At 44.3% G+C, this 22,621-nt stretch overlaps 1 protein-coding gene across 3 annotated transcripts in view; it reads left to right on the forward strand.

The window, feature by feature from the left end:
* Window positions 1-22,621, forward strand: part of kst (spectrin beta chain, non-erythrocytic 5 kst) — a 209,241-nt gene that overhangs the window by 172,389 nt on the left and 14,231 nt on the right. For all 3 annotated transcript variants that reach the window (XM_050180730.3, XM_055072201.1, XM_055072203.2), the window contains exons 51-73: window positions 74-192; window positions 1,348-1,462; window positions 2,608-2,721; window positions 3,191-3,312; window positions 4,419-4,479; window positions 5,235-5,336; window positions 6,682-6,948; window positions 7,489-7,752; window positions 8,486-8,770; window positions 9,262-9,387; window positions 9,789-9,919; window positions 11,105-11,291; window positions 11,944-12,144; window positions 13,620-13,715; window positions 14,370-14,504; window positions 14,787-14,969; window positions 15,836-16,027; window positions 16,469-16,624; window positions 16,955-17,172; window positions 17,340-17,628; window positions 18,721-18,903; window positions 19,480-19,602; window positions 21,555-21,758. In XM_050180730.3, coding sequence (XP_050036687.1) covers window positions 74-192; window positions 1,348-1,462; window positions 2,608-2,721; window positions 3,191-3,312; window positions 4,419-4,479; window positions 5,235-5,336; window positions 6,682-6,948; window positions 7,489-7,752; window positions 8,486-8,770; window positions 9,262-9,387; window positions 9,789-9,919; window positions 11,105-11,291; window positions 11,944-12,144; window positions 13,620-13,715; window positions 14,370-14,504; window positions 14,787-14,969; window positions 15,836-16,027; window positions 16,469-16,624; window positions 16,955-17,172; window positions 17,340-17,628; window positions 18,721-18,903; window positions 19,480-19,602; window positions 21,555-21,758 — 3,873 coding nt within the window. The remainder of the gene's footprint in view (window positions 1-73; window positions 193-1,347; window positions 1,463-2,607; window positions 2,722-3,190; window positions 3,313-4,418; window positions 4,480-5,234; window positions 5,337-6,681; window positions 6,949-7,488; window positions 7,753-8,485; window positions 8,771-9,261; window positions 9,388-9,788; window positions 9,920-11,104; window positions 11,292-11,943; window positions 12,145-13,619; window positions 13,716-14,369; window positions 14,505-14,786; window positions 14,970-15,835; window positions 16,028-16,468; window positions 16,625-16,954; window positions 17,173-17,339; window positions 17,629-18,720; window positions 18,904-19,479; window positions 19,603-21,554; window positions 21,759-22,621) is intronic.

The following is a 22,621-nucleotide window of genomic DNA, read 5'->3' on the forward strand; positions in this document are numbered from 1 at the left end:
TTTCTTGTTTATCGAGTCTGCCATTGAAGTGTTTTGTTGTGAAAGACCCCCAAGACGTTCTTATTACTCGTAGGACATGAGAGTGGATGACGGTCGCATCAAGAACATCAACGCCCTCGCTGACAAGCTCATCAAGGAGGGTAGGCCCAACACGCGCGCTGTACAGCAGCGCAGAGAAAAACTAAACCGCAAGTAAGAAGCCACGCAAGTTGTATTTTTTTTTACCACATGTGTGCGTGCCTGCGAGCCTTGTTTTCAGGACAGAGATAGATTGTGCATTATTTCCTCAAACACTAGGGGTCATGTTCTGTGACAACTCTTTTCATTTTTTATACATTCAATTATTTATTTAGGTGATCAGTGATACAGTCTAAAACATTCTAATTGCGACGTAATTGCCGTGTGGTGCTCCTGTGCAAGGCAGTTGTTCAGTAATACAATCGCATTGTAATACTATTGGGTGATACATTTGAGTTGTTGAGCAGCACAGTTGTGGTTTGTTGCACTTTAAATGTAATTTAAATTGAATACCCTTGAGTAATGCATTTGAGCTCGTGGTGTAGTACAAGTCTTATCTATTGCAATTACATTGCAGTTTTAATATAATATCCGGGAGCAATACACAGTCGAGTTATTCAGTAGCACAATTGCAGTTCATTGTAATTGTGGTGTAATCTTCATGAGTATAGTGCAATTTAGTTTGTGAGCAATACAGATGCAATTCATTACACTTGCAATTGAGACGTTATACACCTGAAATGAATGTGAGGAAGGGGCACCGAGGGGCCTGATTTTCCATAACACAACCATATGAAGCCAAGGAAGGCATAGGGGAAGTTATTTGTCAATTTAGTTGAAGTGTAGAGACGATAAATTAAAGGGAAATGAAAGTGGACGAAAAGCAAGTTTAGCAACAGTGGGAGGCAAATTCGCAACTTTTGCATCATGTAAAGGTTGTGGGTTCATTATCTGTTGGCTGTTATGCTCTTAAGTGATACGAGTTCTAGAGTACAATAGCAATGCATTGCAACTTAATTCAATTGCAGCTGCAACAGTTGCGGTTATCATGGTATGGGTAAACAAAAGTGCCAGCCACTGCGAAAGCAGCAAAGAAATGGCATTGCTGTCGTGTCTGGCAGCCATATTTCTTGCCTTGTCGCTCAATCTTGCTTGTACTGGCAGATCAGATAGAAGTAAGTTTAATGATGACTGGAGAGGTAAACGACAGGTCAGTAGCTTCAGAAATGCATGCCAGCATCATTGCTAGCATCGTCTCACTGAAACGTTACGTCTCAGTGAGGCATTTTCGCTTGTTTCTGATTTGTTTGTTTCGCTTTTTTACTTCAGATGGAAGGCCCTTCAAGGAGCACTGGAGGCCTACCGTGCCAAATTGGCTGCTGCCCTCGAGGTGCATGCCTTCAAGCGCGACATCGATGACACCGTTGACCGCATCAATGAAAAGGTTTGGGGCTTTCACTGTATATTTATTTGTTTCCAGATCTAGAAGATGTTATAGGAAGGGACAGAGCTAGATTCTTAATACAATGGCAAACAAAGCATATTAGTAATAAGCACTTATGAAAAATGTCCTTCGATAGCATAGTAAAGTGTTACACACTGATTTCATTGTTTTGTTAGAGTGGACATGGGTCTTACGTTAACGTATACTCATTCAATTTACTTCATAATCATTTAATGTACAGTTGAACCTCTGTATAAAGAAGTCAGTAAAATCAGCAATTTGCTTTGTTATATTGAAGTTTGTATTGAAATTCGACCTTTTATGCAAATAAGTACAGTTGCTGATGGATTTCTTTTACATGGAAGGGGGCAGCAAAATTTTCCGAACTATCAGGCAATCTGAAAAGCAAATTTGATGAGAAAAAAAATTAATTTCGTTGAATTTGAGAGTTGGCGACGAATGATACGGCTTCGTGCTGTGTCGACGATATGTTCACATCGGTGGCACAAAGCGAAGCCAGCCACGTCTTCGTGCCCACTCTGCCCCCGCAGTGGGACGATGCAATCATGAAAAGCGGCGGCCGTGGGAAGTGAATGCCTTGTGCCACTCATTTCAACGCGCCTCTGAAACTCGAGATTACGCAACCTCCAGTACCAAACGCGCGATCACCTCTAAAACGGTGTGCAAGCTGCGTTAGGAAAAGATACGCACACCAACTCGCTCCCCACTTCCTGCTCATGTTGACTCATGTGTGATTTTTTATGCTAAAGGCACTAGGTTGTTTGTAGTAACCTACAGCAATCAAGAAAAAAATTCCAAATATTTTGTTGGCCACTACGGGGATGCAGGTGGGCAGGCGATTGCGTTCGTTTCTGGTTCTCTGCACAAAAGACATGGAAAGCAAATCAATCTAAGAAAAATATAACAAATAGTTTACGCTGGCAATCAGTGCGAGACGACTTTCACCTTTACTGAGAAAGCAGGCCACCGTTAAGCTCGCAATCGTGGCGGTAGAATCTGCAAAAAGAAGTCGAGCATGAAAATTTTCCGAAGTGTTCTCGGGTGCTGCAAATCAATTACCACTTGCACGATTGATCCAAAGAAGCCCACTCGTGTCTTACGCTGTGGATTTGGCTTCATTCTAGGCTATTGTTATGACTACGAAAGAGGAAAGCAAGAGCCTGCGTGCCGTTGAGTCCCTCCAGCGAAGACAAGATGCGGTGGAACGTGAAATGACCACCATCGACGCCAAACTCAGGGTCAGTTTCTTGAACTTTTGTTTTGTTTTGTTTATTGTCAAGATATTGTGTTCCTCGTTCGGTTGGCAAAGCTTCTGCAGCAAGTTGCGAGACTAGTGTGCTACTAGACTGTCAAGCAACCAAGTTTCTAGTTTACAGCGTTGTAACACGCCTCTTTTGTCGATGGATCTGTTGGCGCATCTTGCTGACTAAAGTTCACGATAAATTTCACTGTGGATCTAAGCCTGAGTAGAGTCTTGCGTTTAGTACAAGTTGTGGTTTTGGAATATGTAAAGGAAGGTGCTTCACAAACAATTTCGCGTGGGATATGTAAAAATATGCTGTTGTTAGAGCAATGATTGCAAGAGCGATGCCAGATCCTCTATGGTACCTGCATATTCAGCATCTTATGACAGTCATTACGGAACTCTCCAATTTTTCCTCACAACTGAATGTTTTGAAATTTTCTCTCGTGCGTCTTCCATTGTAGGACCACGAGCAGGACTGCGAACGGCTGATGAAGAAACACGGAGAGCTGGCCTCTCCCATACGAGCCAAGGTTGTCGAGGTCCAAGAGAACTGGAAGCGGCTGATGGGTCTCTGCAACAACAGGTGAGCCGGCAAGTTTCTACGTACAGCGAAGCTCATTATAGCAAAGTTGCATGTGACATGAAAATAACCTCATTAAACTGTTCCTTTACAATATTTTGAATTGTCAGATGTCACATCGTAGATCTGAGATATTTCTCTCTAATATCAGCATGTAACGAATACATGCTAATAATGAATATTGGATACAATGAAGGTGTTTCATGTCAGATGTGAATTCACTTCAGCAAGGTGTGACTGTATCCAATATTTGTTATAGGCATATACAGTAGAACCTTGTTGATACGATCCCGTTTCGTACGATTTCCTGGCACTAGCATTTCATATTTACTTTGTTATATCAGGTAATTTGTTACATTTGTGTTCTTTATATTGAGGTACGACCATACTGCACCTACAGAGCTCAAGTACAACTTGTGATAAGCTGTAGCAAATGAAAACAGTTAGGGATGACATTTCTTGGCATTGGGAGTTGAATTTTCATAAGAGGGCCCTGTCATCATATTTACCCACATTTTTAGTGCAACATGTTATGAAAATCACTTTTTGTGAAAAGCCCTTGTATTGAGGTTGGCCTTTTACTTTTATGATTGCATGGCTAACTTCAGTGTATGGTTTTGTTATTAACTTCTGTGGAATACCTGGTTACACAGCTGTACCTTGGTCCAGTAGGCAAATGTCTGTCCCACTCGAGAAACTTTACCTCAGCTTCAATTTTATCGAAGATACAGACATTGGGGGGAGGCATAGGGAATCACTACTTGTGGAAGGTTGTGAATAGACTCTCTCGTTTTGTCTTTGGGGGTAGTCTTAAGGCACCACCTAAGATTGAATAAAATATTTTTCTGCGTTAACTTTCACAAACATAAGACTGCATTGTAGATTGTGATACCACTTACTGAATACCCTTTCAATTACTTTTATTGGTGTTGTCAAGGGGTTTCAAGATCTCACTAGTTTCAAATGAACCTCATCAGGTTGTCTACTTGAAAGTGAAATAATTTATGGTATGATATCCTAGATCGTGTTAACGAGCGTAACGACACTTGCACAACATTTTTCTTTCCTTCATTTTTGTTTTTTGTTTTTTTCGTTCTCTCGTTGCCCAGGAAGCAAACCCTTGCTGGTGCTTATCAACTGCACAAGTTTCTCACGGAGTTGAAGGGTCTGGTGAGTTTTTCTTTTGCCTTGCTAAATCCTTCCCGGCTTTCTTTCACAATGTGTTTGTCGTTTTCTTTTTAAATTAAATACACACAGAAGGGTATCCCACTTAATGTGCTGGCGTGTTACGAGTAAGTCTCATTGCTTACACTTCTGTGGGCAACGAGGAACCACTTTTGAGTGGTTCACTCGCGTTACCTTGAACTCCAAGTGAATGCACATTTCACGTTTCAGCCAAGTCAAATTGAATAAAATAGAGTCCAAAATGCAGCTATGGCTCATTAGATTAATATGTATACATACCTGGCCATATATATGTATGCATACCTGGCCATATATATGTATAGTCTTAAGACATGGACGGGAACAAAAACAGATATATTCCTTGCCACGGAGTTGCATTTGATGTGATCGTCAATGTATACAGCCCCTTGAATGGACGTGCTTTGACTGTTGATGTCTGTTTTGACTTTTTAGTACCTCGTGAATGCCCCCCCCCCCGCCCCCACCCTTTGTAAGCCATCTTCAGCTACATTCCTGTGTCCTCTAGAAATCAAAAAAGTTAGAATTAACTGAAATGCCCCCTTCACTTGTTCAAACTAAGCCACTTCAAACACACTAGCAACGTAGTGGACCAGGTAAAGGTCTGCAATTCATTTATTTAACCATAATTTTGAATGATCCAAGTGTTATTTCTCACGGGTCTACTGTACCGCTGCTCCAGATTCTGTTTCTGCTGATTGTGTTGCGTTGTGCTCTTGCAGGAGGCCTGGGTCAACGACCTGATAGAGCGCATGAACTCGGGTGGCCTGGGCACCAACATGCAAGAGGCAGAGAGCCTGCTGGAATTTCATCAGGAGTGCAAGGTGCAGCTCCGGTTACGCATTGCGCGGTTGTTAGACTCGCATGGCCATGTTGCATTTGTGCAGTGGAAGCTTTGTCAAATTTTCCATTACAGCCTAGAAAGGCTTCTCGCCGGTGTAGGCGGAACGTTACATTGACTTTCATGCCTCTTGTGCCAGAAAAACATGACAGGAAAAGAGACGGCACGTGCCGTCCAAGCTGTCATGACAAATTGCGTCTTGTGGCACAAGAAGCATGACTGTGCCTCAAAACATGAATGTCAGTGTTTCCATTACACGTCATTGTTTCTCGCAAAGTTTAGCATTTAGTTGGGGCGCATTTGGTTTCAAGTACATTTATAGTCTTATTTAAGTGCGACTCAAAGTGTGGCATGTCTATTAAAGACCGCCATAATGTCGAAAAATTCCAGTGTCAACTAAATGGCAGTTGCAGAGTGCTGAAATTTTGCAGGAAGTTCCTGTAAAGCTTCCAGCACACTTTGAAACTTCATACTCAGTAAATATTGTTTTTTTTTTTTTTAAAGAGCGCATGATCTTTTATTAAAACAGGAGGGTTTCGAATGCTTGACCTGCAGACCATAACCAGCCCACACAAGTTTTCTGTAAGCTGAATTGACTGAGTAAATCCACTGCTGTGAAAAAAAAAGAGAACATGCCTGTGGAATCTTGAGGTTGCCAGTAAGCATTTGTTGTCTAGAACATGTGTGCTATGGTGTTCTGCTGCACAACACTAGGTTGCGGGTTCAATTCTCAGCTACCACGGCAACATTCCAAGCGGGACAGAATGCAAGAACGCTTGTGTTAGATCTAGGCACACGTTAAAGAGGTTAAAATTAACCCAGAGCCATCCATTACAGTATCCGTTGCTCTAGGACTGCAAGTTGCTCTAGGACATTACGCTATGCGATTTGATTTGCTTTAGAACACGTGCCAGTGGCCTCTTTTCATAATTGTAAAGCTGGCTTTTCCATAAGGGAGTTTTCCCAACTAACGGCGGCAAAGTCATTTTCACAAATGGCGTGTACAAGCCCAGTTTGCTTGTATATCATGACATGAAAAAATGTAGACATTGCTGTCATGATGAGAACACGCGCGAGTGACATGCACAAACGCATGTGCGGGTAGTGCTTTGCATTCATTTAAACGATGATTTGCACCATAATTAATTATGCAAATGAACAGTGCAGACAAGCCCACTTGCAAACTTTAAAAAAGGGGTCTGCTGTATACTAGAATGAATGAGAACCTGTATTGTGAGCCTTTGCAAGGGGTGATAGGTATGAAGCGAGCTTTTGAATGCTAAACTCCAAGGATTTGACAGTTCGAGCACTGTGCTTGTTTCATGCAGGCGGAGATGGAAGGTCGTCAAGACGCCTTCGAGAGGCTCCACTCGTTCGGCAACATGCTGCTGCGGGACAAGCACCCGGCATCGGACGTCGTGGACAAGGAGCTGGAACGGCTGGAGGACCTGCGACAGTCGCTGCGCCGTGCCTGGGAGGAGCGGGCGGCCATCTTGCGGCAGTGCAAGGACCTGCAGGTGTTCCGGGAGCAGGCGAAGCAGGCCGAGGCGTGGCTATCCAGCAAGGAGGCCGTGCTCAACAACGAGGATCTCGGGGTGAGTGCTAAAAGTACTAGACGCGCTTTTTCAACAGATGCTTTCCATGAGCTGCAGAGATTTGCTCAGAGATTTGCTAGAGCTGTACAGCTTCCTTCGCAACTTTCTTCTGGGGTGCGCGTGAACGAAGTGGCATGTAATGCTGGCCACAGTTCCATACCCTGATTGTGCCCCTGTCCTGGCTGCACGTCTGAAAATTGCCTTGTCTTTCTACTGCAAACGGCAGCTCTCTGTTCTTTTTCTTTCTTTACTTCAAACAAGTTGCCATGTAGCATATGAAGTTGATTGAATGAAAGTGTCCAGGCTCTCATGTAAAAATTGCATCAGTGACTTTATAGGACCTATCATTCGTAAGCCAGCAAGTCTCAGTTTGATCCGTCTTCTTAGAATCTTGTCCTCTGTAATTGGGCTGATGCTTGAAGTAAAGGAACTCAAAAACTGACTGGAGCCAGAAGTCTTGTTTTATTTTGTTCTCTGTGTGTGTTTTTCAACATCTAGAGACATTTGGGATAACCGTTATTCTCTGTCGCGCCCGCACAGGACTCTATGTCGAGCGTAGACGTGCTGACCAAGAAGCATGCGCACTTCGAGCAAACCATGGAGACGCAGGGGGAGCGCATCAGCCACATGGAAGAGTTTGCCCGTGCCCTGGTCCAGGACGGCCACTATGACAGCGCCGCCATCCAGGCGCAGTGCGACGCCATCTGCGCACGTCGCCAACGGCTCCAGGAGAATGCACAGCTCAAGCGGAGGCGGCTCGCCGAGTCGCGACAGTTCCAGCGCTTCCTGCGCAACGTCTATGAGGTGCGTACAGAGGGATCGCGGTTGAATCCAATTGTAAATGATGTGCTTTCACGAATACCATGCAGGCCTTCGTTGTTTTATGTACAATCAACTTCCTTCAATACAAGCCTAAAGAGATCTTGGAACTCTGATCGTTTTATATATGTGACTCAGCTTTTCATTATTTTATACCTTTATCCATGACACTACATTTGCCCAGAGGGCATTACCGTAGAGTAGTGAAGTGTGTTTTATAGAAAGGTACCAGAGATCCGGCTGTGAATGAGAAAGGATCAGAAATGTGAATTATGACTCATACTAAGGCTGAAATATCTGGGGGACGAAAATGCTAACTGCAGTGCAATGCAACTGCAAAAGATTCTGCATGTTTAGCTTAGGAGAACATTTTTCTTTATGGTGTGTTACAACATTACGTAAATGAAATCCATTATAACTTACAGCCTAAATATATATTCTAGGCCTGCTACAGTTATAACAAGAGCTCTTCCATGGTATCGTTTTCTTTTTCTTTCTCCTGTACATTAAGCTTAGCCACCAGGCACACAAGCTGCGAAAGGAAGCTAACTGCAGATCTTGAGGTGTAGTTGTTCTTCATTTCTGTCGCTGTTGTTCCGTGTTCAAGAGCTACACCAACTAGTCATCTCAACCTTCCAGATTTTACCAGTAAATTGAGAGTTCCATGGTCGAGACATCCTGGGGTCACTCATCGCTGCTGTTTCCATAAATGTCGCAGGTGGAAGCATGGCTCAACGAGAAGCTCCAGGTGGCCTGTGACGAGAACTACCGGGATCCGGTGAACCTGCCAAGCAAGACGAAGAAGCACGCCGCCTTCGAGGCCGAAATCTTGGCCCACCGCGGTCGCGTCGAGACCCTCCTCGACGAGGGTCAGCGGCTGGTTGAAGCGGACCACTACGCGTCGGGTCAGATCGAGTCGCGGCTGGAGGCGGTGGAGAGGCTCTGGGCTCAGCTGCTGGAGCAGACGAAGCTGAAGAAGGACCGCCTGCAGGACTCCTATCACGTACGGTTTTGCTTCTATGCAGTCATTTATCAAGTGATAGGGGGACACTAATGCTAAAAGCATTACTCACTCGAGTGTAGCAATGGGATTCCCAAGAAGGCTGGCACCTTGATGCATACCGTCTTCCCACATGCCTGTTGTTTTGTAACACGAACAGCTGACCTTCAGAGGCATGGCACGGTGATATTGTAAAGTCGCAGCGTAGAATGTGAGCTTTGGGTCAAGCATGCACGCTTCCAACTGCCAAGGTCTTTGAGTGAACTTTGTTCAGGTGCCACTTTGGGCATGTGACATCACGCATGTTCAGTTGGTAAGCAAACGTTCACTGTAGTTCCTACTGCTCATAAGACTGTAAGGCTTCTTCATGTAATGTCCTAATACCTCTGTTGCTTTCAATTCTCCCTTCGGGCCAAACAGCGACTTCTTTATTCTGTATTTTTCCAGGTGGAGAGTATTTGTAATGCCACTGTTTCATTTTTCTTTCTCTCTAGGCACTGTTGTTTAACTGGATGCTCGATGACTTACAAACCTGGATGGACGATGTCGAAACACAGCTGCAGTCCGAAGACCACGGCAAGGACCTGACCTCTGTGCAAAACCTTCTGAAGAAGCAGCAGGTAAAAAACATCACTAACAACTGCTCTCTGTCAGGTTCTAAGTTAATTGGCCATGTCTTAATGTTACATTACTATGAAATATGTTACATGTACAAGCTTAGATGGAATTCGTTTTTACCGTCGAATATTGTTTTTGTAGAGTACTTTTCACAAATATATGGCACAGTCTGTAGCAACTGCTACACTAGCTAGTAGTGTTTATTAGAAGAAAGAGATGCTCAAGACGTTTAAACCAGCAAGACTGCCGAGTGATTTGAGTGCATTTCGAGAAAGTTAACGACAGATTTACTTACTCCAACTAGTGCTTGTATGACTGAGCATGCAATTGTTAAACGCTTGTTGCTAAATGCAGTTTGTTTTTTTCTATTCCTTTTCATGGAATATTGCTTTGACATCCAAAGCTTCTTGAAACGGACATCACGAACCACGCCGAAATGCTGGAGCAGGTGAAGGACCAGGCTGCCAACTTTCAGAAGAACGACCACTTCCTCAAGAATGAGATTCAGGAGCGGGCCGACAGCATCGTCAAAAGGTAGCAGCGCTCTCGTGAGACGTCATGCATGTCATTAACCAGAAATGTGGCCTCCATTTCGTTTTTGTGTTAGCTTTAAAGACTGACTATTGTGCTGGTTCTTGCATTCTAACCAGGGTATAATAGCACAAAATGCTGGTCAGATGAAAACACGAAACAAGCAAGAACGGGCACTGGTGTAGTACTACCACTTGTCCTTGTCTGTTTTGTGTTTATTTCAATATTTGATGCTAACATACCCTAGTCGAAACGTTTATGTGTTAGTTTTGACAAACTACTATAACTATGCTTACATAGTCCTAGCTAAAATATGGAAACACTTACACGCAGGCTACATCGCTAAGCACTCAACACGATTGCAGTAACACAAGAAGTTCCAGCTATACACATGAGTGCCTTAAACATACATGAATATTTAGAATTCTGTGTTCACCGTTGCAGTCCTGTTCTAATTAACTGTAAAAATAGAGCCAGGGTAACTTTAGCTTGGTGAACGCATTCTTGCTTTTAATTTCTGCTTAGCTGTTTGTTTCACAAGAAACTTGCAAGAAGATGTACTTAATACGTATTGGTATCACCCTTGTGTACAAGAAACAGGTCGGCACATCTTTTGGAGTACCTTTAAAGATGGCAATAAATGTATCTGTAATTATATTTGATGCTGTAAAATAGCTAATCATAAAAAAGTGTCTGCATTCGCCATGCACATAACAGTATCGCTTACACTGACAGGTGTCTACTTTTCACTGCTTTTGGCACTCTCAATGTACTTGATCATTGAAAATTAACTACTGCTCCACTTTTACTGTATTAAGCATTAGCAGCTTGTTGTTTGCTTGTACGTTCTTTGGTTGTTATTAAGTGCGCTGTGACTGTTAACCACAGCTGTCACTAAGATCATCCCACCAGCCGCAGTGGCTAAGCAACCAAACCACTCTCTTGCTGAATACAACAAGGTTGCGGCTTTGATCCCTGGCCACTGTGGCCGCATTCAAATGGGGGCCCAATGCAAGAATGCTTGTGTACTTAGATTTAGGTGGACATTAAAGAACCCCAGGCTGCCAAAATTATTTTGGAGAACCCCCGCTTTTTAAAGTGTCTCTCATAGCCTCCATGTTGTTTTGGGACATTGAACCTCGTAATCTAGTTTTAGTTTGAACTAAGGTTACACCTCGTCACGTGCAGGTACACGTCGCTGCACGAGCCGCTCCAGATCCGCCGGGAGAACTTGGAAGAAGCCCTGCAGCTGCAGCAGCTGCTTCGTGACGTGGACGACGAGATGTCGTGGATACGGGAGAAGGAACCGCTGGCCAGCTCGGCCGACCTTGGCACGAGTCTGTCCTCGGTGCAGTCGCTGCAGAAGAAACACCAGGCAAGTCGCTGCGGTTTTGCATTCCTGTCCCGTCAGCTTGTTGGCTCATTGCTTTAAATGGTGGCTTAGCTGAGTAATAAGCATTCTAAATGTCAAAAACGAATTTGAACCGTTTTGACACACATAGCAGCAGTTATGCGTTTAACAAAAATCGTGACTCACACCCATGTGGTGCAACAGGCGCAAGCAAGTAAATAAACTTGTCCTCTTTTTTTCATTACTTACTGCGCATACTCCCTTAGTTGGTCATTTACGCGTTGTTCAGTCTACCCAATGTGCACTTTTCCGCATGGCATTGAGATCGAGTAAATAAATCTCATGCTCCTTCTGGCACCAGATGCATGGGCATAATCTTTCGAGTTCTTTCGTTGCCGAATAAAACCAGCGACATTTCGTTGGTTCATACTTATACATACTTATCAAACTTGGGAGTGCCCACAGAGAATACTTTTGAAAGCATAATTTACAGGTTAAGTGCCCCAAAGTTCAAGGACCATTTTTGCACCAATATTGGACAGAAGTGTCGGCCATTAAGGGGCTATAGAGAGTGATCATACCCAGATTTATATCCAAAAGTGCTTTTTAGTCATTACAGCCATGTAAACTAATTAGTCTAACCTAACAGAGCTTTTCTATTTGTGCATTCCTTCAGGGACTGGAAGCAGACATCCAAGCACACGAGCCCCTGGTAGCATCTGTCGGAAGCAAAGGGCGGCAGATGATCCGCAGCGGTCACTTTGCGGCCTCCGAGGTGGAGAAGAGACTCACTGAACTCCAGCTAGCCTGGGGCAGGCTCAAGGACGCAGCCAGTGTCCGAAGGCTGCGCCTGCTTGACGCTTTGGAATCACACACTGTAAGGCACTTGCATTAGGCATTGGCTTTCTGGCTGCCCTGATAAGCCTTAATGATTATAATAGTTAGCTGATGGACAGCGTAACCTGGAGGCTTACGAAAAGGGTTCTACTTAAATTGAGGACGGCGCAACGAGCTATGGAAAGAAGAATGATGGGTGTAATGTTAAGGTATAAGAAAAGAGCAGATTGGGTGAGGGAACAAACGCGAGTTAATGATATCTCAGTTGAAATCAAGAAAAAGAAATGGGCATGGGCAGGACATGTAATGAGGAGGGAAGATAATCGATGGTCATTAAGGGTTACGGACTGGATTCCAATAGAAGGAAAGCGTAGCAGGGGGCTGCAGAAAGTTTGGTGGGCGGATGACATTAAGAAGTTTGCAGGGACGACATGGGCACAATTAGTACATGACAGGGGTTGTTGGAGACGTATGGGAGAGGCCTTTGCCCTGCAGTGGGCGTAACCAGGCTGATGATGAGGATGATGGACAGCTTAGAGAGAACATCGAGACCTTTGGCTGTCCTGATGGGCCTTGGTAGATCTTTATGTTTAGATGACAGGCAGCTTATGGACAAGTTAAAGGCCTTTGGTTTACCTGGTGTGCCTTGACATAGGCTGATGGTCGGCTGATGGCCGGCTTATAGACAACTAAATCAGCTGGCTGCCCATCAGGGCCTTGATGGATCTTGGTGGCTAGTTTATGGTCAATTTAGGCCTCTGGCTGTTCTGATGGGCATTGAATTCTGATGCCAGACGTGGACAATGGATAATGGATGAACATTTGGCTGCCCTGGTACGCCTTGATGGGTCATGATAGGCAGTTGTTCAACTGTTTGTGGCCATTGAGCAGTCTTGAGAGATCTAGAAGAATCTGTATAGGAAGCCCTGATGGACAGAACAATGGGCATCTGGCTGTTGTGATGGACAGCTTTGAAAGCCTTTAGAGCACGGTCATTTAACAATCATGCCGTGCTGTTTATTTTTCAACTGATTACATGTTTCAATTACTTGAAGTGTTTTTCAGTTTTTTTTTTCTTTGAAGCTAGCAGATCGCCACATTTTTTATTTTCTTGTACTGCCTCTGTTACAATGTTTTGCATGCCATTACTTGCATTTTTGCTAAAGCGTTGTTTTCTTTCATTATTGTCCAATATAGATGCCCGTACTCCAGCATTAATACTTGGGCTAGAAGAGTTACCTGCAGTATTCTGTAAATATCACATTTTAGTAAGCAGGTTAATATCAAAAAGCGATATATAGCAGCAAATGATACTTGACCTTCCCGTTTTATAGATGGGTATTCAGAAGATATTAGCTGTACACAAAGATATTCTCTTATTATCATGGGGCAAGAAATCTACGTCTAATTTGAAATAATTGATGCGAAATATGTGCTTGTGGAAGTGACACAGCTTTGCGTGACCTGAGGATATGAGCAGCTCTTCCTCACTGACTGTGTAATGCTGCATTGCAGTTCTACAGTGAAGCCACTGAGGCCGAGGCCTGGATGGAGGAAAAGTTCCTCGTGGTCAACAGCCCAGACCTTGGAAAGGATGAGGATTCAGTCCTGGTGGGTCCAGTGTTTTCCGTGCAGCTTGTGTTACAGTGGTAATATTAAGGATCAGACTTTCTCCCACTGTGTACCACATTTTCACGCCTATAACTCCTATCAAGACTTTAAGGAGGCCTTGAAGCACTGCTTAAACACTTTCTTTCTTTAAGTTGACAGAAGCAAAAAAAAAAAAAAATGCATTCGAATTTAAAATAGCCTATTTCAGAAGCACTTTGCAGCAAAAAGTACTTGCTTGCATTCAGCAGAAGCAAAGTTATTGGCAATCAAAGATTGCCTTTGATCCCTTTCGCGGCACTCCCGCTCTTTCTTCAATGCCTAGTACTGTGAAGGCCATGGCCAAGTGGGGTGGCGTCCACAATGCCTAGCCTATTGAACGTCACCATGGTGTACAGTTCACATTTGATTTTGGATGTTCATGTAGATGCCACTAGTTACGATTTTGGTGGCTATAATGCACCGAACTCGGAAGCTATCCCTCAGCTTCCGGTTGAGTTCACGATGTCTCCACAGGTGTCTCATTTCATTGTCTACTACATCACACAGGGTGGTCACGTTATGTTCTTGCATATATTATGGGAAGTTTTCATGGAGCTGCATGGTATTGCATTTGGAAAGTCTTTGTTTTGCATAATCCTTGTTTTGCGTCTGCAGGCACTCACAAAGAAGCTGGATGGAGTCGACCGTGATGTCGATGGCTTTAACGCCAACATCACTCGGCTGATGAAGCAGAGCACGGAGCTGGTGGACCGGGGACACTTCGACAGTGCCAACATCAGTGCTAAAATGGTGCGTGTCTCAGTCATAGGCGCTTCTCTCTTGCCTCATATTCCACTAATGGTAAAGGATGATTAGTGTCTAGTCTCTTTTGTGCAACATATTGAAATGCAACATTTATACGAATCAACACACTTACATTTTTTACATGTTATATTAGCCATCACATGTTTTGAGTGTAAAATAACTTTAACTCCAACTGTTGTGCTGCTTCAACTGCTGCCAAAATTTGATTTGGTTTCCCGATTATATAACATTACAACTTCTTTCTCTTTGTGTTTGGCATTTGAGCAGAAGGACCTGGAAGAGCTGTACACAAGGTTGAAGAAGCAGATTGCCGAGAGGCGCTGGAAGCTGTCCGAGAGCGCCAAGTTCTACACGTTCCTGCGGGAGACGGACGAAGTTCTTCACTGGATTCAGACGCAGACAGCCATTGCGGGCTCGGAGGACTATGGAACTGACCTCGAGCGTGTTGAAGTGAGTTAGCAACTAACGAACACGTCTCTCTTTTTTCCTTCCTGTCGTCTGAAAATTTGTGCGCTTACCAATAGCCTTGTAAATAGAGGTATATAATCACAGTACTCTGCCAATATGGGGCCAAAAATTGAAGGCTAGCAAGGGTTCAAGGATTCTCAAAAGGAAGATAAGATCCATAGAAAGATTGACAGAATATGATCATTGGCATGATGTTGACATATAAGAAATGTGGAAATGTGAGTTTGAGATCAAATGGGGGTGAATGATATCTCAGCATAGTCTTAAAGGAAGAGGGGGAGTTGGGAGGTTGACTTAATATATAAAACAAATCCCCTGTAGTCCATGAGAGTAACAGATTGGGTGCCGAGAAAGAAGAATAGCTGTTTCGAACGGCAACGAATGGATGGGCATGATAAGATTAAGAAATGTGATGGAGTTAGATGACGCAGGATGGAGGTAATTGGAAGTCTCTTGGAAAAGTCCTTATTTTGCAGTGGAAGCAAGTAGGCTGATGATAGTGATGACAAATGTCAAATGGTGATGTTGTGATGAAACTGGACAAAAGCTAGCCCAGCACGTCTTGCGAGAGAGCCGAGCCAGAAGAATACTTATACAAAATGTCATGCTAGCATTTATTGCCATCCATAGAAAGTTGTGTGTAACCATTCTGTGGAACTGTTGACTTTCTCATGAGATTTCATTGAATTCTAGTAATATTTTCCACGGGCACTTGACATGACAGTTCATGACATGCATGACAGTTCTAAGGCTGGTCACTCTCTGCCATTGCACATTTTGATTGTTGGAACAAGCAAGTTAGGTGTGAATGGGTAACAAAGATAAACGTCACTGGTTTCCCCGTGCAGATCCTGATGCAGAAGTTCGACGTGTTCCTGACGACGCTGCAAGGCAGCGAGGACCGAGTGCGGCTGGTCCAGCAGCTGGGGCGGACGCTGATCGCCGAACGGCACCCGCAGAGCGACGCCGTCGCCAAGCGCTGCGCCGAGGTCGCCAAACTCTGGGAGGAGTGCAAGGAGTGCGCAGCCTCTCGGCAAGACGTACGTTCTGCATTTTCACTCATTTGCCAGCTTCTGTTTCAATGCGATAGCACTTATATGGACACTCCAGGTGCATTTTCACCGCCATTGTGATGTTCTGCATAAAGTCCAAGTGCGATAATATCAGGGCCACACGCCATTTGCTGTACGGTGCATACCTCATGCCATTCGGTGGTGGCGGCGTATGGCAGCTGACCGCGGCCGTGAGGGCCCAGTCTTGAAAGCCATTTGTGGTCGATACAGATTCTAGAAGTGCCAAAAGCTTGTTAGAATCAGACAAATCAGCAGGGAGTTACATGTTACAATGCTATGTTACATGTTATGCTAGCCATTGCGTGTTACGACTGCAAAGTAACATTGCGACAAATTGTTGTGAAGCTTCAAGTGCTGCGTGATGCTAAATTTTGTGTTGTTGGCAATTCATCTTGACACTTAATGCAGGCTTTGGCCGGAGCTAGACAAGTGCACACGTTTGACCGCAACGCGGACGAGACCATCAGCTGGATTTACGAAAAAGAAGCGGTGCTCCTCAACGAGGACTTCGGTCATGACCTGGAGAGCATCCAGGCACTCAGCCGACGTCATGAAGGATTCCAGGTAGGTCTCGATGACTCATTGGCATCAAGTTGTCGCAGATGTCATGTTCCTCATGTAAAAAAAACCTTGACGGGTGACAAACAATAAGCTTTGGCAGATAACACTTCCGACACTGCAAATAGGCCAGTCTTGCTACGAGTGGAGGTTTAGCAAGTCGCAACAAAGACGCAACAAGATGGGCGGCAAACTTTAGTTGAAACTTTGTCATAATCTTCTTAGCCGTTAATGTTTCTGATCTGTGGCCATGATGGCGGGTTTAAGTCACCACAGCAAAAAGTGTCGTGACAGTCCCTTTAGCCTCTGAGTCCTGTCCATCCATTTCGATTGCAGAGAGACCTGGCAGCAGTGAGGGAGCAGGTGGAGACGCTGCTTCGCGAGGCCCGTCGCCTGGCCGAGACGTTCCCGGATGCACGGGAACACATCGAGGCCAAGCAGGACGAAGTGTCTGATGCCTGGGGCACGCTGCTGAACCGCTCGCACCAGCGGGGCGACAAGCTGCACCAGGCCGAGCAGCTGCAGGCGTACTTCGACGAGTACCGCGAACTCATGTGAGTCTGCATTTCGTGAGCGAACGAATCAATCGATCGATCGACTTTAGCTGCCACCAAATTTACTGCAGTTTTTGTTCAGCTGAGGTACTTGTACAGAGTCAGGCATTTATGAATTGAAGCTTAATGTACTTTGGCATTTACTTCCCCCGCTTCTCACTTCTCAGGGCGTGGCTTAACGACATCACGGCTCGCATCACGTCGGATGAGCTCGCCCGGGACGTGACGGGTGCGGAAGCCCTCCTGGCACGCCACAGGGAGCACAGGGCAGAGATGGATGCCCGTGCCGAGAGCTTCTCGCGTTTTGTTGCGAATGGCGACAAGATCATCGCCAGTGGCCACTTCATGTCCGACGAGGTGCGCGACCGCATCCGACGCCTCTCCGAGTCGCGCAAAGCGCTCGAGCACACGTGGAAGCGGCGGCAGGAGATCTACGACCAAAGCTTGGACCTGCAGGTGAGTGCTGCGGCCTTCAAACGCGTGCGAGGCTCCTTTCTCATGCATCACATGTTTCGTTTAAATTGTTACGACCTGTTTATGTTAGTAAGCCCGGCTTCTCTTCTGTGAGTAGATTTTCTTTGCAGAAGCAGAAGCTCTGTAAAAAAAATTTATTAGTATTTGTTGGGCGTTGACTTCGGTGAGAAACTTTCATGTGTGCATTGGTTTACAGCTAGTAAAAAAAGCTCATCAAGCCAAAGCTTTATAGATTGGCTGTGAATTTTAATTTTTAAAGCGACTGCTTTCTGTTTGCAAGCGGTACCCAGTAAGGGAAGGAATGCAATAGGCATTCATGTCTCTGCACCAATACTTGCAGGGCATCATTCCGCCATATGTGTGCACATCTTGGTGAGGACCTCACACATCACTTTCTGTTCTTCGTTCTCGTGATAGTCTTGCATTGTTGAGGCTAGAGTGTGCTACAGTTGAGCCAGGATACGACGAACACCTTCACTGCAGAAATTGTGTCTGCTATATCAGAAGCTCGTTATAGTTGGACTTGCCCTTAGAACTTTCAGTACTGAACTTGGCAGGGCACAGGAAAGATGCCTTATTTCCAGAAATGACTCGCAATACATTTGCTGGCAGGAATTGGTGATTGAACTCTGTTTAAGCAATTTCCACGCTACAGTGGTTCTCTACAAAACGGTGGTTCTCCATAAGCTTGTCGAGCTGTTGACATGGTTATAGTAAAGCTCCTGGCATATACGAAATGCTCAAGTGAGCTGCGAAGCAGGAGACGGTATTAGATCACTGGGGCCCATCCCTGCCTCATTGAGTTGCAGCCACTTCATTCCATTCGCTGTAAACAAACTGAGTAATGCACCGGACCATTATAAGTGTATGGTTCTCTCAAAGACTCTTTGCGAAACTTTTTGGCTGTTGACGAACTGTTTGTAGCAGTTGAAAGTTTACTCTAAGTGGATTCGTTGTGTGGGCCCGACTCTAAATGTGTTCATTAGGTAGAACGGTAGCTTTGGATGGACTTGCAGTGTTTCACAGCTGTTACCCCACGGTCTTGTTGACAGTGTTTGTCTCTGTGAATCGCAGCTGTTTCTCCGTGATGCTGACCAGCTGGAGACGTGGTTGGCAAGTCGAGAGGCATTCCTCCGCGATGACGACCGTGCCGATTCCATCTCGGCTGTAGAGGAGCTCATCCGCAAGCACGACGACTTCATGAAGACCGTAGAAGCTCAGGAAGACCGCTTTGACACTGTCAAACGCATCACCAAGGTACGCTTGCCGGGCAAAAAGCTGCAGTACACGCAACTTCCAAATGGGGTCGAATTCCACGACCACCCAGATAGCATAGTCGAACACTTCTCAAATCCCCAGCAGTGAACTGCACATGTCACTTACTGTATTCGCAAGCCAATTAGAAACGCGCTTGGAAACCTGTAAAGAGTTGTAACTTCCATAGAAGCACCTTGATACTGCAAAGTACTAGTTCATTATAACGGAGCATGAACTCCACACTATCCGCCATTGTGCAGTTTGCAGACCTAGCATAATCAACCAGCTTTAATTCAAACTTTCCAAATGATCGCAGGTTTTTTTTGTCCGACTAGTTCATAGAAGACACCATGGCAGCACTGTGATGTCTTCCGTGTTTCTTTCTTTTTGCATGTCTTGTGTCTGCAATGTTCTTAAAATGTCGGTACACGTAGTTTTAGCCTTGCTGTAAATTTGATTTCACTTTGACGACGGTGCAGCAGCAACTAGCTCAACGGTACGCACTGTTGTTGGTTTTAACTCTCCCGCAATATCTTTACCCTACTCCCAACATCCCCCCTTGTTCACCCACTTCAGCTCGAAGAGGCGTTCAAGAGGCTGAAGCAGGAAGAGGAAGAGATGCTCAGGGTTGAGGAGCAAAAGCGCGAACAGGACAGGGTGGATGCCATGAAGCGCAAGGAGCACCAGAGGATCCTCGACGTGAGTCTTGCAACCCTTTCAGGCTCCAGCCGTTACTGTTATCATATGTAGAAACAACGTCATGTCGTCACATTTAGTGAAATCGTACTGACAGTTGTGCCCGAGTCAGACAGAAACGTCAAAACTTCGACGCAATGTGGCATACATTCAATTTTGCAAATTGTTTGCATGCAAGGGTGCAGTTGCATTTGCCTTCTTTCTTCTTTTTCCCTTTTTTTTGGTTGGTACTTATTTCACTAGAATTAAGAGAAGTGAATTTTTTTAAGTACAACAGTGAAGTTGCATAAAACGCACACAAAACAAGAAAACACTTTTTTTTTTCTTATCTTTTCACTCTGCTCTTTTGCCGCCTGTCTCTCATGTTTCTAGCTAATCTGAGGTCTGCCTTTCTGAATGGCTCAGCGGCCATGACATTCTATTGCCAAGTACTAGGTTGTGGGTCTGACTCCCATTTAGTGGAACAGTGTTCTAATGGTGGCATAGTATGTAAGGGAAAAAAAAATGTGTTCTTAAATTTTTTATGTTAAAGAATGCAAATGGTTAGAATTGACTCAGAGCCAGTCATTGCTACGTCCCTCACAGACTAGATCAAAGGGACATAATTAAACATAACATAACATTAAATTATTATTAATAAATAATTAAACATAACAACAGGACATAATTAAAGATAGAGTTGTCAGGAGTACAGACGAAAAGCACAAAACAGGCTTGACAGGGTCTGTACCCCTTAAACAAAAATATTCACTTTGGCGAGATAATAGCATTTCTATAAGAATTACATTGGCTATAGATGCAGTCAAACCCTAATATAACAAGCATGGATATAATGAATTATTCGGTGTAACAGAGTAAATTTAAATTGTTTCCTGCTGATATTTGCATGTAATGAATATATCCTTATAATAAACATCGAAATTAAAGAAGGTATTCTTGTGTCAGATACGACTTTGTATGACAAGGTTTGACTGTATTAGTACTACTGGCATCTGGCATTTGGTGCTCTATAAGCATATCTGATGTAGATATCATGCAGTAGCACATACAGATAGTGTGCTGTGCTTCCCACGATGCATGCCGCTTACAAATTTAGAAGTAGGTAGCATGCAATGTTTTGATGACAACCCTTTGGTTATCAATCAGAAACAGAAGGATGGGTATGATTATTAGTAGTAATGTCTTGTTGGCTAGTACCCGCTGTTCATAAATAGTTGGAACCTGTGTTTCGCTTTCTATGTCAGGTTCGGTTTCTCTCAGTCACCTTGGTATAATGCAGTCTACCCTTGGTATAATGAACACAGATTTAAGGAATTCTGATATATAGGGCAGTAAATTTAAATCGGTTATTGCTGGTCTCAATGTGCTATGGATATGTGCTTATAGCAAATACCGAATAAAGTGAAGCTATTTTCGTGCCAGATACAAGTTTGCTATCGGGAGGTTCAACTGTACGTAATACTTGCGAGCAAACTTTTACAGACCACTGCATCAGCAAAAAAAAAAGAAAAAAACTTTCATTTCCTCTAGCTCTGCCTCGCAACGTAGAACAGTCTCAATGAATTTCATTGGTCAAACACACACACGTGGACAGTACCACTTGGTTTCAAACTGTGGCTGCAGAGAAGAAAAAAATTTTGTGGCATATGTGGTCTTCAAACTTTTGGTGTCAAGTGCGCATGGCACAACATTTTCATTGAGCTTGTGACTCTCCTGTTCACCTTGGGCACTCCTTAATGGTGTCGCACAATGACCCTGTTCGCAAGTGCCATTCTGCTGAGTAGACAGCACCTGTTTGACGTGATGAAATATTTTTAATGTATTTTTTTTATATATAATTTAATAAAGCTTATGCTCGGTGCACGGTGTATAAATTGCATCAATCATTTTCTTATGGCAGCTCATTCTAGGTGTGATTGTCATCTGCAACCCTTCTTTTTTATTGGAACTTGCAGGAACGCATGCGTGAAGATGGCCTTCGCCGTCCGGCGCTGGACTCTTCACAGCTGAGCGCCGAGAACAACGGCGAGATTGCACCATCGTACGTGGGCGGTCTGGTCAAGTCACCGTCCCAGAGGTCGCTGGACAGCGACCGCAAGGCCATGAGCACCCTCTCGACCCCGGTCACATCGCCAGTGAAGAGGGCTGAGAGTATGAAGGTCAGTTGTGTTTGTCTTCACTGCAGCATCTATTTAGAGCATAGAGCTTCCTAAAAAAATTACTTGAAGGAAATCCGGTGCTAATTTTCAAAGGAGCTGCAAGCATGGCAGTTCAGCCATCATGGGAATGATGCTTAGTGCATAGATTCGTCCTGCTGGCCTAAACGACTTTGTTACCTTGCAAATTGACAGTGTTAAGCAAAATATCGCTTTATAAATGCAGCAGTTTGGAACGGTTATCCACGTGCACGGTCTTATTGCCTTCTGCGTTTAAAGAAGTATGGTTGCTCGGAAATTTAGGCCAACAGAAGCAGGCAAAAGTAAAATAAATAAAGCCACAAGGAAGTCTGAAGCCAGAAGCACAAAGACCAGACCAAACCATGTACCAACCATCATTTCTTTAGTAGCTGAACAATTGAAGCACCGGAGTTACCTCTAGTAGGTTTAGAAGGAAACTCTATGGTTTGAGGCAGTAAATGGGCTTTAGATTTCACTTCAACTCAATGCACTTGTTTTCTTCATCGAATATACAGTGAGACCTCGAGCCATATAGCAGTTAATAAGTTAATGCAGTGGGAGCTTGTTACAGGATAATGCGGTGGCTGGATGATCATCACTACTTTTAAAACTTCAGTCCTGTCAAATTATGAGGAATGTAGCTTTCTGCACTGTGTGTAGGGGGCATTTTATAGATTTTTAAAGGCAGTTGATAGTTTCTGCAGTCTTTACGAGCCGACTAATCGGCTTTCTAGGCTTACATGTTAGTGGTAGTACAGCGCTTGCATTGGATTGCTTGATTACACAGCTCCCTTTGCACCACAGACCTTTTCACGCCGCTTAAGACAGTGTTCACCAGCTGTACC

This window comes from Dermacentor andersoni, chromosome 7 (assembly GCF_023375885.2).
Source record: "Dermacentor andersoni chromosome 7, qqDerAnde1_hic_scaffold, whole genome shotgun sequence".
In the NCBI taxonomy this organism is placed as follows: domain Eukaryota; kingdom Metazoa; phylum Arthropoda; class Arachnida; order Ixodida; family Ixodidae; genus Dermacentor; species Dermacentor andersoni.